General features: G+C 35.6%; 2 protein-coding genes across 3 annotated transcripts; one reads left to right on the plus strand and one right to left on the minus strand.

Annotated features, from left to right (window-relative positions):
* Positions 1–1,520: 1,520 nt before the first annotated feature.
* On the minus strand, positions 1,521–4,309 carry RB195_007836 (uncharacterized protein; the record flags this gene model as incomplete). Its single annotated transcript, XM_064181679.1, has 3 exons — positions 1,521–1,631; positions 3,942–4,014; positions 4,080–4,309. 3 exons carry the CDS (start codon positions 4,307–4,309, stop codon positions 1,521–1,523), a joined length of 414 nt encoding a protein of 137 aa, XP_064038451.1.
* A 6,527-nt stretch (positions 4,310–10,836) lies between these two features.
* On the plus strand, positions 10,837–13,171 carry RB195_007837 (uncharacterized protein; the record flags this gene model as incomplete). 2 transcript variants are annotated; one of them, XM_064181680.1, is made up of 8 exons in its annotated part: positions 10,837–10,989; positions 11,109–11,238; positions 11,932–11,993; positions 12,380–12,449; positions 12,515–12,591; positions 12,714–12,726; positions 12,782–12,787; positions 13,023–13,171. In XM_064181680.1, the coding sequence occupies 8 exons, from the start codon at positions 10,837–10,839 to the stop codon at positions 13,169–13,171; spliced, it is 660 nt and encodes a 219-aa protein (XP_064038452.1). The 2 variants fall into 2 exon arrangements, with proteins under 2 accessions (XP_064038452.1, XP_013308516.2); XM_013453062.2 differs by lacking the exons at positions 12,782–12,787; positions 13,023–13,171 and having other exon boundaries at positions 12,714–12,770.
* Positions 13,172–13,612: the final 441 nt, after the last annotated feature.

Below are 13,612 nucleotides of genomic sequence, written 5' to 3' on the forward strand. Positions count from 1 at the left end.
AGCGTGGGGGCGCATCCCAAGCGGGAATGATTAACTCCAGACACTTTATCCATTCTCCACTTTATAACAGTTTTCAATGTCGAATCGAATCCATCGAAATAGAGGATGAAGGATAAAGTTATTGGAGCGTTGATCGATCGATCCCCATAGGTATGCGGCCAACGGTTCAATTTCAATTCAGAATCGTTTGAAGTTTATGAATGCATGTGCAGCCCCTACAATGACTTGCGGGGGCTGGCCTTGGCTTGGCTGGCACTAGTGCGGATTCGAACTTTGGATCGATTGTGCAGTCACAACAGAACCTCTTACCTATTGCGCTACACCCTTTATATTTAATAAATTTACATATAACACTTAAAATAGAAGTAAAAATAAACTAAAAATTAAAACATATATATAATTAATTCAAAAAATTATTTAATAGTAAAATAGTAACGATAATGTTTTTACATATATGTGTGTTTAAATTTTTTAATTAGTTTTTACTTCTATTTAACTTTAAAAATTAAAATAGAAATAAAAATGAATTTAGAAAATTCAAACATATATAATTAATTCGAAAAAAATTAATTAATAGTAAAATAATAATAATAATAATATTACCAGTAATAATGTGACTTATCCTTGCTTATTCTCATTCTACTCTTCTCATTGCTGGATTTTCTATTGTTTATTTGTATTCATTTCTTGCCTCTTACTCTCGGCACGCTTTTGAGCGTAATAAATAAATAAATAAATAAATAAATAAATAAATAAATAAATAAATAAATATTACTGCAAATGATGGGAATACTATTTCCATCATACTTATCCCTCTAACGGGAATCGGACTGGACGCAACGGTGTCCACCAGAATTTTTTGACGTTCGTATCACGGTTGGTGTTGACTTGCTGCGAGCGATTGTTGCGCAATTGTACGTTGGGGTCAAGGGGGCCAGTGCTCGTTTATTCGTTCCGCAACAGTGACTTCACTAATCCAGGACTCCTTAACACAATGCCTATTGAAATAGTGGGCGAAGACAGATGATGAATGGAGACAATACAGTTATGAAAAGACTGCATGCAATGACCCGAACAGCTGCGCTGAATTCTGAATCAAAATCATTTCAGGGTTAAAATTATCGTGTGGAGGAGTAGCTTTTCGTCGAACAACGAAAGCTCTGATCAGTGATTTTAATTTTTAAGTTCACTGTTCAGGATTTTTTAAATTTACTTTTACTTCTATTTAACTTTAAAACTTAAAATAGGAATAAAAATAAATTAAATGCTCAACTGAATATTATTAATCGTATAATATTATATATAACATGTGGCATAGTAGTATAATATATAGTATTAGCAGTATTCAATATTTAAGTATTTAATAGTATTTGCATTTAATATTCAAGTATGTTTCAGTTATGAGTTTTTTTCCCTTCACAACTCCATTTATTTATTTTTCCTAGGAAAAACAGTACAGTCAATTTTCTTTGTAGGAAAAAGGCAACAGATTTCAGGGGAAATAAAATGTTTATACAAAACTATGACAAAGGTTTCGTTCCTTCAGCGAGAAGCACAAGTGAAAGTTGGCTCACTTCCAATCGCAGCAAAGCGATTTGTGCGCGTAACTGCACGTTTTCCTTCTCCAATATCTGAAATTAGAGATTAATTTGGTTAGAATTTAAATTTTAAAATTCTGTGGAGTCTTCAATTAAATTAGAATGTTCTTTCAAGTATCTTATGAACATTAGATCCTAAAAACCTTCTAAGCGACCGAGTTTCAAGATGAACAACTCTAAATGTTCAATAACCGAGAGGAGTTTCAAAAAAGCCAACTGTACAGGTTTTTCTAATTTAACTCAATTTTTCGATTTTAAATGATAGAAAATGAATGAAATTTGAAAATTAAAAAATTTGAATGAATTTTAAATGGAAAATGAATGAAGTTTTGAATGGTTACTTGATATTTTGCAAGAACCGATGAGGTATGGGAACATCGACATCGAAATCAATTGCTAATCTTGGCAAGAGATCAAAATGTGAAGATTTTCGGATTAAAAATCAGAAATATGGATGCCCCACAAAATCCTCTAGCCCAGGAACTACTGCAATCTCATTCCCGAGTATCTAGTGGACGCAGGCGACAAGAGAGCCAGAAAAATTAGCATGGGAAATTTTCTTGAGATCAATTTCAATTCTTGCTTGTAGTTTTCTTTTTCTGTCCTCTCATTATGGATTAGTATATTAGTTTTGAATTTTTCCTTGCCACCTCTTTTTTTTTGCACGCTACCCAGCGTTATAAATTAATTAATTAGTGGAAAAAATAATCTTCGAAGGATATTACTTATCCACAAAAAATAGAATCATCGTAGGAAATATTTAAGAAAAAAGAAAATAAAATTTTGAAAATAGATAGAAAGGTTTTATGGTTCGAGTGAACATATTTACATACATCCAGAGAAATTTGCAGTTTTTTTTTTACATTTAGCATTTCATTTGATCAATTATCAATGAAATTGTTTTAAATTACGTGAAAAATATCCAGAGGAAGCAAATCCATTAATTAGGACCCACAATGGCGATGAATGCGAGTGCGGTTCAACCGGGTACACGCGACACACGGCTGTCAATGTACGCACACTCTGTCTTCTCTGTCGCTCGCCCTAACTCACCAATTTTATGGATTAGCTAATAGGAAATGCTTTCGAAAAGGAGAAATTCTCTCATGTGGATTTTTTTCCTAATTTGAGATCCGCTCATCAACTAAAAATTTGTTTTTTAAAAACTTTAAAAAATTTAAATTCATTCAACCGCAATTAAGTACAAATTTCTTTCAATTTAATTCTGTTTTTAGCACTCATCCTACATATTTAGTCCAATATTACGATTTGCATCGCAATGGATGATTTCAAAAAGCAACTAGCGACCTCCCTACCACTTAAATATTTGTTTATTTATTTATTTATTTCGTGCCTTCAAGCTATCTATCTTAAAGTTTAGTGTTTCGTGACTGTTGTACTGTATTGTAAAATGTACAGCACATTTTTTTCCCCACAAATATTTCAAATAATCACTCGACGTGCATGTGTTTACATTAATACATACTTCAACCTGTTGTCGATTAGAAATCTCCCGCTGTCTTCTGACCTCTCGTGATCGCCTTGCAGAATCATTGTTTTTGCGCCTTCGCTCCAAATAACCAGCCTGTAGGAGAGAAAATAAAAACTAGCAAATATATAATAAATTTGTTGGATTCTTATTCTATTTAAATTGAAGAAATAGGAAAAATAAAGAGAAATTTTGAAAAAATAAAATAAAAAGTAGAAGGAAATTAAGCGAATAGTAAAATAAAGAAATTTAAGTTGAAACAGTGTCGTTTATGCTAATTTCAACGCAACTGTTTATTACTGATTTTATACATCGATTTTATATAATTTTGATATTATTCACATATTATTATAATGTAGAGATTTTTTTAAGGAATTTGACTTTTTTAAACTATTGTTTTGTAATAATATATAATGTGTTTATATAATGAAAGTGAAATATATAAAGAATAATGAATCTATAATGGAAGTGAAATATATAAATATGCTTTATATAGAATTGTGAATTAATATTATTTTTTATATGCAATTGTAAATGAATATTATTTTTACAGCGTCCATCTTTAGAATATCTCTGTTTATTTTTTCTGAATAAAACTGGAAGAGCTACATTTCGGGCATGTCATCTACTGGAGTTTCGAAAAGGTAAAGGAACAAAAAACGCAAAAAAAAAAATCTTTTCTTCGTTGTGTATCTAAAGGAATTTAAGGCCTCTGGACGTCAAAAATTGTTTTGCAAAATTCAAATCGATTCTGGTTTGAGATTTGCTTTGATCTGATTTGATTTGATTTAAAGAAAAACTATATTTTCTCGGAGCTCTAGTGTTCCTGAAACAAAAAAAAAATATCCATTTACATCTTTTTCAGATCGCTTCGAAGACGAATCATGATCTGTAGTCGTTGTTATACAAGGTTCATCATGAGTAGAACTGAAAAAAAAGAGAAATCTGGCCGAGTAGAATTGAATCGAATCCATAAAACGAGTGGGACCTACGCAAATGGTTGTGGGATCTCGTTCTGAAGCATTGCAAGTAATCGTTGTTGCATTGTTACGGGGATTCCGCTAACGCTACGAAATGCGGATATGCCCATGTCGTGTTGATGCTCGGTTTCAGAATATGCGCACATTGATGTGGCCGGAGAGGATGAGGTACTGGATACCTCCTCCCGGTCACGTCTCTCATCAAATGACATCGATGGAGCAGGCGAAGTGGAGGAACTCATCTGAAATTTGCATAATTCCCGGTAAATTCCGACAAAATAGTCTTTTTTAAGGATGAAATGTGAGCTCTAAAGCTTCAAAGAGCCTACGGATAATTCGATCTGAGGCGATGTGCCTTAGGAGCTATTCGGACAAAATAATGTATGCAAGCTTCTAGAGCGATGTGCCTAAAATCGAACTATACATAAGCTCTTCAAAAATAAAGGAAAAAAAAAACAGAACCAAAAAGAAGAGGAATTCAGGAAAGGAAGGAGAAATATCATTAGTTTAGAACTGTTAAATAGTGTCTCTATAGCTGGAAGCAATAAAAAACAAGAATGAGAAGTGCTACAGAAGAAGCGACAGTAGTGGAAACTGTATGAAGTCCTAATTCTTATACAGGAAATATTAGTTTCGAGAATAATCGAGAAAAGGGTTTTGAAAAAGTGCTATAATCTTTATTGATATTTTCACTTTTTCTTCTTCATTCGCCAAATTACTTTTTTGCATTTTTTTCTGTTTTTTTTTCTTAACCAACATCATAGGAATCTAGAAGAAAGGAAAAGATCAGAAACAGAAACATATAAGAAATAGGAGATTGCCTGCAGCCGTAGGAACCACGTTACTCGATTGGGAATTCATGATGTTCGATGCGATGGGTTGAGAAAAAATTAAAGAAAAACAGAAAAAAATGCAAAAAAAGTAATATGTCGAATGAAGAAGAAAAAGTGGAAATATTAAAAAATTTTGGAAACATGTCAACTTGAGAATGCACAGACTAAAATATGGATACGAGAACAGAAAAAAAATTAGGAAATTGGCGAACTCTGTTGTCTCGATGTCTTGAAAAAAAATTTAAAAAAATTAAATTGAAAATTATTTCTAAACTTTTTAAAAATATGTTTCAATATGCTTGAATACTCTAACTAAAGATTTGAGTATTCGTTACCAAGAATTTCTGGATTTCTTGTGTTTTTTCAGAGCAGATTAGTCGAAAGAAAAGATTAATAAGAAGTCTTAGAAAAATTCTCTTCTTATACGCTTTGAAACTAATTAATTTGATCTACAGAGACCACTAATTGTTACCGAAAGCAAGGATCTGAAAAATTTTCAACCGCTCAAAGGATATTTTTTTTTGCTAGAAAAATATGTAGAGAGAGAGGGACTGAAAATTTCAATACGCACTAATGTCCTCAAATTTGAGTGCCTGAGCAAATATGGCCTAAATTTGAGATCGCACAAATTCGCATACATCACTTTCAGGACGTCAAAACGTCTGATCTGCTATACAGAAATAATCGGTTTTTTTTTTTGAAAAATTGCCCTAAATATCCTTTTTTGATGTTTTAGCACTAAATTATAAGCCAAATATTGATCTTTTAGGGTAGAGAATTCAGGAGAGCGTTTTCAGGAGAATTTTTTGGGGAGCTGTCAGATCTACAAAATCATAGATTCAACGAAAAGAACCAGTAGGGCCGCGAATTTACGACTACCGAGCCTTTAGTATCCAATTCTACGCCGATTATTGATTATTAAGGTTTCAGGATAAGAATGTTTCCATGATTTTTTTTTGGGAGCTCTCAGGTTTGCAAAATTATAGAGTCAACGTGAAAAAGTCACTAGGTAAATACAAACAAAGAAAAATATTTCGCACCACCCGGTATAAAAGCGTTTTCAGGAGAATGAATTTTTAAAAACTGTCAGATTTGCAACATTATAGACTCAGCGACCAAAGAGATCTTAAAAGCGAGCGAAATTACAATAAACCACTACGTAAATACAAACAAAGAAAAATACTTGGTACCAGCCGGGATAAAAAAGTTTTCAAGAGAATGAATTTTTAAAGTCTAGTAATTTAAACCAAGTTCGTAAACCAAGTTCAAGTTTTCTTTGTTCGTATTTACGTCGTTACGTCGTTTAAAATCCTTTTGGTCGGTGAGTCTATAATTTTGCAAATCTGACAACTTTTAAAAATTTATTCTTCTGAAAACGATCTTATCCCGAGTGGTCGCAAGTATTTTTCTTTGATCATGTCAGCCAGATCTGCAAAATTATAGACTTAGCGTGAAAAAAAAACCAAAAGGGTAAACACAAACAAAGAAAAAACATGGTACCACCCGTGCGCGTATGGCGCAGCCGATGCAACAATTGGTGGCGTGTGTGCGTGTGTGTTCGGACCACCCTAATCGCGACCGCCGCCATAGGGGTCAGCAGAGGTCAAGTTTGAACGCACCGTGTGGTGAGCATAGGAATGAACGAGGCGGGGCCAAACGTTGCGTTGCGCAATCAGAGCCACGGATAATCACAGTGGTGTGTTTGTCGAGCGGGTCAGTTCAGGCACTTAAGCGCTTCAACGAGAACCGCGCGCGCAGATTCGAATCGTAGCCGAAACGGTTTCAAAAAGATCGGCTACGTTCACGTGGATCTTCGGCTGCTGGTTCGAGCGCGTCAATCACTGATTCGATTTTTAAAAAAATAATTCGTAGTCAATCCAAAATAGTTAATTTATAATACTAAAATAATTAAATTATTAAAAATAAATATAATGTTACAAATAAAATTATAATTAAATTAATTGAGAAAATCCATTGTGCACTACATACTTCATAGGCGTGACCTACCATTTCTTATGGAAAAGGTTCTTATGAAAAATTAAGGACGTTAAAGTGGATAAAGTGCACAACTCAAATTGATAAATCCCTACACGGATGAGCCACTATGCGTTCACTTTAATTCAGGATCATTTAAGGTTTACGAACGTGTCTAAGGCCTTACAATCACTTACGGGGAGTAGCGTTGTGTTTTCATCCTTCCAGAAAAGTCTGGCACCAATTTATCGACTCCGGAGGGATGAAAGGCTTGGCTGGCACTAGGACGGCCTCGAACAAACGATCGAACGAACGCGCATTCTGAGGACACCATTTAGATATTATCATCAGATTATTGATTATTTGGATTATGCATAGTATTATTTGGATTTATTCACTTTATCTATTTATTTTTGGATTATTTAGTGATTTTAGTTTTTTGTTTATTTACATTTATTCAGTGAAACTGTAACAGGAACGGAAAAAACGCAACAAATTCCATATTTTTCTCAAAAACGCAAGAAAAGAATCGAAGACAGCTTTGAAAATTATCCAGAATTTAAAGGAATATGCTCGCTAGAATGCAGAAGAAAGAATGTATCTTCCAGTACGCTAGAATGTATCTTCCAGTACGTATCTCCAAAACCATTGTGGAAACTGTCAGGTTTGCCGATAGTCTAGCCGTCATGATTGATAACGTTTGAAAAAAGCAGCAATAAATTGCCTAATCAACATTTTACAAATTGTAAAATTAGAGAAAAATATTGAAAAAATGTTAGTTTTAGGAAATTTGGAGTACTGTACGACGACTCGTTTCATTGTTTTCATAACTTTCGCAACTATATTGAATTAATTCTTTCACTGCTACATTCAAGTTTCATTCCTATGAAGGTATGAGGAGGAAAAGAACAAATAAAAAAATAAAAAAATATTTTTTCGATGGTTGAAGTGAGGTTGAAGGTTTTTTTTGTAGCAGTACTGTGGTTCAGAGTCACCTTGACTACTTAAGTATATTCATATGTTATATGTATTGTGTTTTATTATATATATTTTATTTATATGTATTTTTTATTATCTATTCTATTTATAGATATATTCAGATTATTTCTCAGCTAACAAATACGGCGGTTGGTTCGATTTCAGACTTTCTCGATCTTTCGGTTCTTCGAAAAATTCGACTTCGATTCAAATAAGTCAGAGTTTAATATTCCTGTGTTTGATCTACTCTCAAATTAACCATGTTTTGAAAATTTTTGTGGAACTCATTATTCGACTTCTCGATCTGAAGTCATATTTTTCCTTTTTTTCTTTCTTTTCCTGCTATTTCTCTTAAATTCAAAAATTTCTTTAGTAACCAGTAAGTTTTTGTGGCTGTAAGAGATTTCCAACTTCTTTTCCTTACTTTTATGCTTTTCTTAAATAATTCCCTATTAACTATTAGTATTATTCCAGGCGTTTTTTTTTTTCAAACTTCAAAATCTGCACCTGGGATCGAGACCACACAACTGCTAATTGTGCGTATTTGCTGTATTCGGTACGGGCTTTGATGTTGTAACAGTATCTGCTTCAAGGAGGTCATTACGATCGCCATTACGATGCTGCCCCGTTCGATTCGCACGATGTTACGCGGACACGATATCCATGTGAAAACATTAGGAATTTGTTGTCCTGAAGATTCTATTTCTTTCTTAAATAAACAACTTTTTTCGTGACTATAATTGACCATATGTGATAAGGGATTTTATATTATGTTTAAAAAATATTTGTTTGCAAAATTCATAATAAAAAATACATTAGTACATATCCTGAGTCCTGAGTTACATTGATGGAAGAAAAGGAGAAAATAAAAGGATCGATGTATGTCGGACAAGCCGCCTTTTGAAAAAAGAAAACAAATGAAAAATTCCACAGTTCCATATTTCTCGATTCGGACAATCCTTGTACGAATCTGTGTAGTTTTCAGTACCGTGTCCACATGTCATAGATATCATTTTTGAACATTTCTCATGGAAATTTTCCAAAGAAATTTCCTGAACTAGGACTGAACCTTCATAATTATGCACTTTCAGCGCATCTTGACGCTAATTCCTACTGGGAAATTAGAAAATGTTCACTCTATCAGCAAAGCAAAAAAAAAGAAACAAAACATAACTTAATAAAAATGGTAACTGGAACTCATATGCCGAAAAAAAAGTCAGAAACTGTAGATTTTTCGTTAACAGAAGATCTCATAGAACTATAAAAGTTATCGGGTTTAAATATTACTTTTATATTATTTACCTTTCTCCAGCGGAATCACACAGAAGTTGTTTTTTTTTTTTACAGGAGCTGCAAGGTTAAAGAGGGTGTTGTTCAAGAGGAGATAAATGCAGAAATAAAAAAATCGGCAGGAGTGAAGCAGAAGAGAATCGGAGAGAGAACGAGAAAGAAAGAACAAGTTAGAAAAAGAGCACTTCTCAAATATATCAAATGTATTTAGAAAAAGCTAAATTTTTTGTCTTGTTTTTCTTTTTTTAATTATGAACCAAAAAAGCGTAAATATTCAAGATGTTAAAATTGTTTCTGAAAATCCCACAATCAAAAATATTCCTGTTTCATCGCAGGAATAACTGGATGTTTGGAGGGACCGTTACTATCCGTAGGTTCTGACACCAAGGAATGGACGTGACTTGGGTGATGTTTGGAGTGAGAAATGCTCTCAATCATCTCAATCCTCTCCATTTGTGCGTTTCGTTCTGCACCCGACGAATCCACAGTGGACATGTGCACGATGGGACCCTCCTTCTTGAAGCTCACACACGAACTCTACGCGTTAGTTCAATTACAATCACCTGGATTAAAAACTCGTTGAGTGGACAGGTAGTCGAGTAAAAACGACCTAAAACTAAGTGCAGCTGCGTTCGAAGCGGCGCGGCGAAAGCGAGCGGTTGCGATCGATGTGGGACCATCACCAGCTCCACTACTACTGCATTGATAAGTGGTGCTAGCGAAGGTCCCCTCGATCCCAAGCACCGTTCCACCGCGCGCCTATTACGCGATTGCTCCGTCCTTCAGGTTGATCATATAATATATAGCAAACAATGATCACCATAAGAACCAAAATTTTAGGTATTATTTGCAGATGTTTTTTTTTAAATCCATTCTATAGTCGGGTCAAAACGACATGAAGCACGGACCAGTTGCATAAGCGGCTGCGCTCCAAGCGACGCGGCGAAGATAGCGATTGGAATCGAGGTGGGACCACTGCGAACTGTAGTGATGAGACGTGCTAGCACAGGTCCCCACTCGATACTAACCGCTACACTCCACCGCATCGCTTCGAGCGCAGCTGCTTATGCAACTGCATTGTGCTTCATCTCGTCTTGACCATACTATAGCTAGGGATAAATGTAGGTCTCGTTGAGAAGTTACAGTAAACTTGAACTTTGACTGTATGTTCAGTATAAGCAGGGCAGGGTAACCTGCTATAGTAATCAAAAAATCAGCAATAATCGTAGTGGGAACACGCAGCCCAATCTCATGGGACCCATTCCAAATTATGGGAAACTCCTCGGAACCTCTCCTGTACGATTCAAACAGGAAATCCGTGCTAGAGCTACATATTGTCCACACCACAGTTCCCCAGCAACGAAACCTGATTATCAATGAATACAGCGCTCCAGAGTCAATATTTGATTGCACGGTGGACACCATGACAACGCACAGATCCTCAGCCGGAATACGGGCGGTGGCTCCTCTATGTGTGCTCTAGCTTCTCGGCTTTTTTGCTTAAGTTTTTATATACATTTTTTGTTGAACGCGTTGTATATTTGTAATTGTGCGCTAGGCGGGTTCATTCAAACGTATCTACCTCAATCGGTGTGGTATGTTCGGCCATATCGTCGTCTGTTGTTTCCTTAAATCCATGACGAGAACGTTTGTTCTGCTGATGGTGGTGGTATTCCAGCTGATTCCACTCAGGCATGTTGTCACGAAATCTGATGCTGCCACGTTTGGCTGTACGTTCATTGAGAACGTCAGCACCGGCTTCAAGCGGTCATCATATTGAACATTGGTGGGGTCCTGAAAAAGCGGCCGGTCGTGAACTTGTTGGATTCGGTGTCAACGGTGATAATGTACGTTTCTCCAGTTGTTTCCTTTTTTTCCAAATACTCTTCCATTACTTTACTTAGAATTTAGAAGGTTTTTTGCGATGGGAATTATTGGTGTACTTATTATTATCTCTTTCTTTCAGAACTATTCTGATCGCTTGGACTATTGGTATCCTGCAATCAGATTCCGTAAAGAAGATGATGTTATTGCACCAATCAGAAAGAAGGAGCTTGGGGATTGGAAAAACTTATCAATTGATGAGAAGAAGTTGTGTAAGTGGAAGTCCAACCAGTATTTTTCTCAGTAGTGTTTACATTTAATTGAAATACATTCGTACGTTTCTTCCTTCGTTCCCACCTGATGGGAGTCAGTAACAGTGCAGAGCTGAAGTTTTCTTGTTCATGTACTCTTATTACTCATATTTCTTATGACTTTTGAATGCTATCGAGACCATATTTAGGCCAACTGGTTTTAGTCTGATCAAATATGAACCAGGTAGTAGTTGAGCAGGGTTATAAATTTTCCTTTTTTCTCACTACCTGAGTAGTGACCTTCTGGGCTAAAATGTAGTCGTGGCCACTCAGTGGCGCCCTTATTTCTCAAAGTAATTAATCAAACCAGTCGGGGTCCTAAGGCATAAGCATTACTCTTAGAGGATCTATCACATGTAAACTAAAGTTACTAAGAGGAAAAAGTAAGCTGGAGCGGTGGGAAATAAGGGCGCCAGTGAGTGCCCTGCAACTACATTTTACCCTGCCGAATGACTCGCGTACCCTTGAATCGACCATGTCCGACAGTTTACTATCACGAGGCGGGGAGTTGTCACCGAGATTCAACTGTTCTTCTAGCCATTTAAGCTTTTTGAGTTGGTCTTTGGAGGTGTGCTAAATGACAACAGTTTTCCACCGTTTTTTAATAATTTCCGCCGTGCAACTGTGCAAGCTTCTCTCAATTTTGACTTTTAGTGTATCGCTACAGTTTCAAACAGACTCTCGCCGAGTTCGAAGCTCCTAGCGGTTACTGGAAGGTAAATTTCTTTCTGTACCTTCTTACATCTTTTTTTTTAAAATAAAATAGCAACATGTATTCATGTATTCTAACCTCATTCTATGAAATGTGTTCCTTCCATACAAATCATTGTGGTCGCAGGATGCGAGGAGGCTTTTACCACTCATTTTTCTTCAGATTTTGTAAAACTTCTCGCATAACTTTTTGCTTATTATGTTTGGATGTTAATTTTCAACTACCATATTTTTTAACTAATTTAATTCTCAATGTGTTGCTGATTTCGATTTTGGGCAGCACAGCGCAGAGTGCAATATTCTTGTGCCACGCTTTATTCAAGTCAGTATCGAACTGACAGAGTTAAAAATACAGCTTTTGGATCCCTCAGTCAAAGTATTATTTGTTCAGATAATTGTGTCTGCTGTGCTATCCGTCATATCTCTTGCAACATTCTACAGCGTGTTCCTGAATGTTTATGGTATGACACCGCATGATTGTTTTTTTTTTAGTTTTGTTCTTGCATTCAATATTCCCTTCCTTTAGTCTTCCCTCCGATCCCGCCAACCTTCCAGGACGAGTACAAGGAGGCGCAAGTTCAACGTGCGCTCGTTTTGGAGAAGGTATTTCAGTTAGCTCGTTTGTTTTGGGCTACCTTATTTATAGCGTTTTTCGCCTAATGAACGACAGTCCTTGCTCTGAAACAAATTATTGGAATTATACTAATTAGTTTCTAATGTTTCAGGGCAACTTCTTGGGTGCTCCCAAGTATTATGACTATGAGAACAAGAAATGGAAGTAAATATTGTATAGTTAGAGGTGTGTTGCAGTGCTTCTCTTCAGTTCTTATTTTGTCTTATGTAATGTCTTTTGTGTGCACATTACCCCACTGAATAACAGTCACAGTTCCTTTTTTGATTGACTCATTTGTGTGAAGGTTTTTTTTTCCCCTCAGTTACATGCCCATTGTATCTAGTTGTGTCTGAGATAGTGTATGCATCAATTCTTTCGAAGTGTTTGCCTTACTATGCCCCATCATATAGATTTGTTTCAGCTAGCTTCATCGCGATTCATTCTCTCTCTGCGGTCGGATCAGTACCTACTCTTTCATTGTTTAGTTGTAGATGGATTATTTGTTTTATTTGCTCTGGTCTGACTTCTGGAGAGAAGCACGCGGATAAACGGTTATTTCTGTTTGTTTGATGCACTACAACTTACATCAAAGATCAACTGCAACTGTTCAAACTATAGATGTTATTTCATCCAGCAAGCGGTTCGCGTTGGTTTTATCTTACTGTTTTCACTACCTTATTTATCTTTCGTGAAATCGATATTTCCTATAGGTTTTTGAAACCTGCGATGTGCGCAAAGCGCACGAAAATAAGTCCATACCTACATAATAAGTCGTACCTCACTTTTCGCAGATCTATCTCTTCATTTCTTTCAAATCTGAATTTATTTCATCTAATGAATAGTCCGAGTGTTCCGTACTCCTTTACTCACCTCATTTTTTTCTTTTTGCATGTACAAAACGACACTTTCTTTGGAAATGGACATTATACTCATAGTTAGCAAATGATATGTCCCCCCATATCTAATCTTTGTATGCAACACTCTTGTTCTACATTCATAGAGACTATCTAA

The sequence above is a fragment of the Necator americanus genome, chromosome I (assembly GCF_031761385.1).
Source record: "Necator americanus strain Aroian chromosome I, whole genome shotgun sequence".
NCBI classification, from domain to species: domain Eukaryota; kingdom Metazoa; phylum Nematoda; class Chromadorea; order Rhabditida; family Ancylostomatidae; genus Necator; species Necator americanus.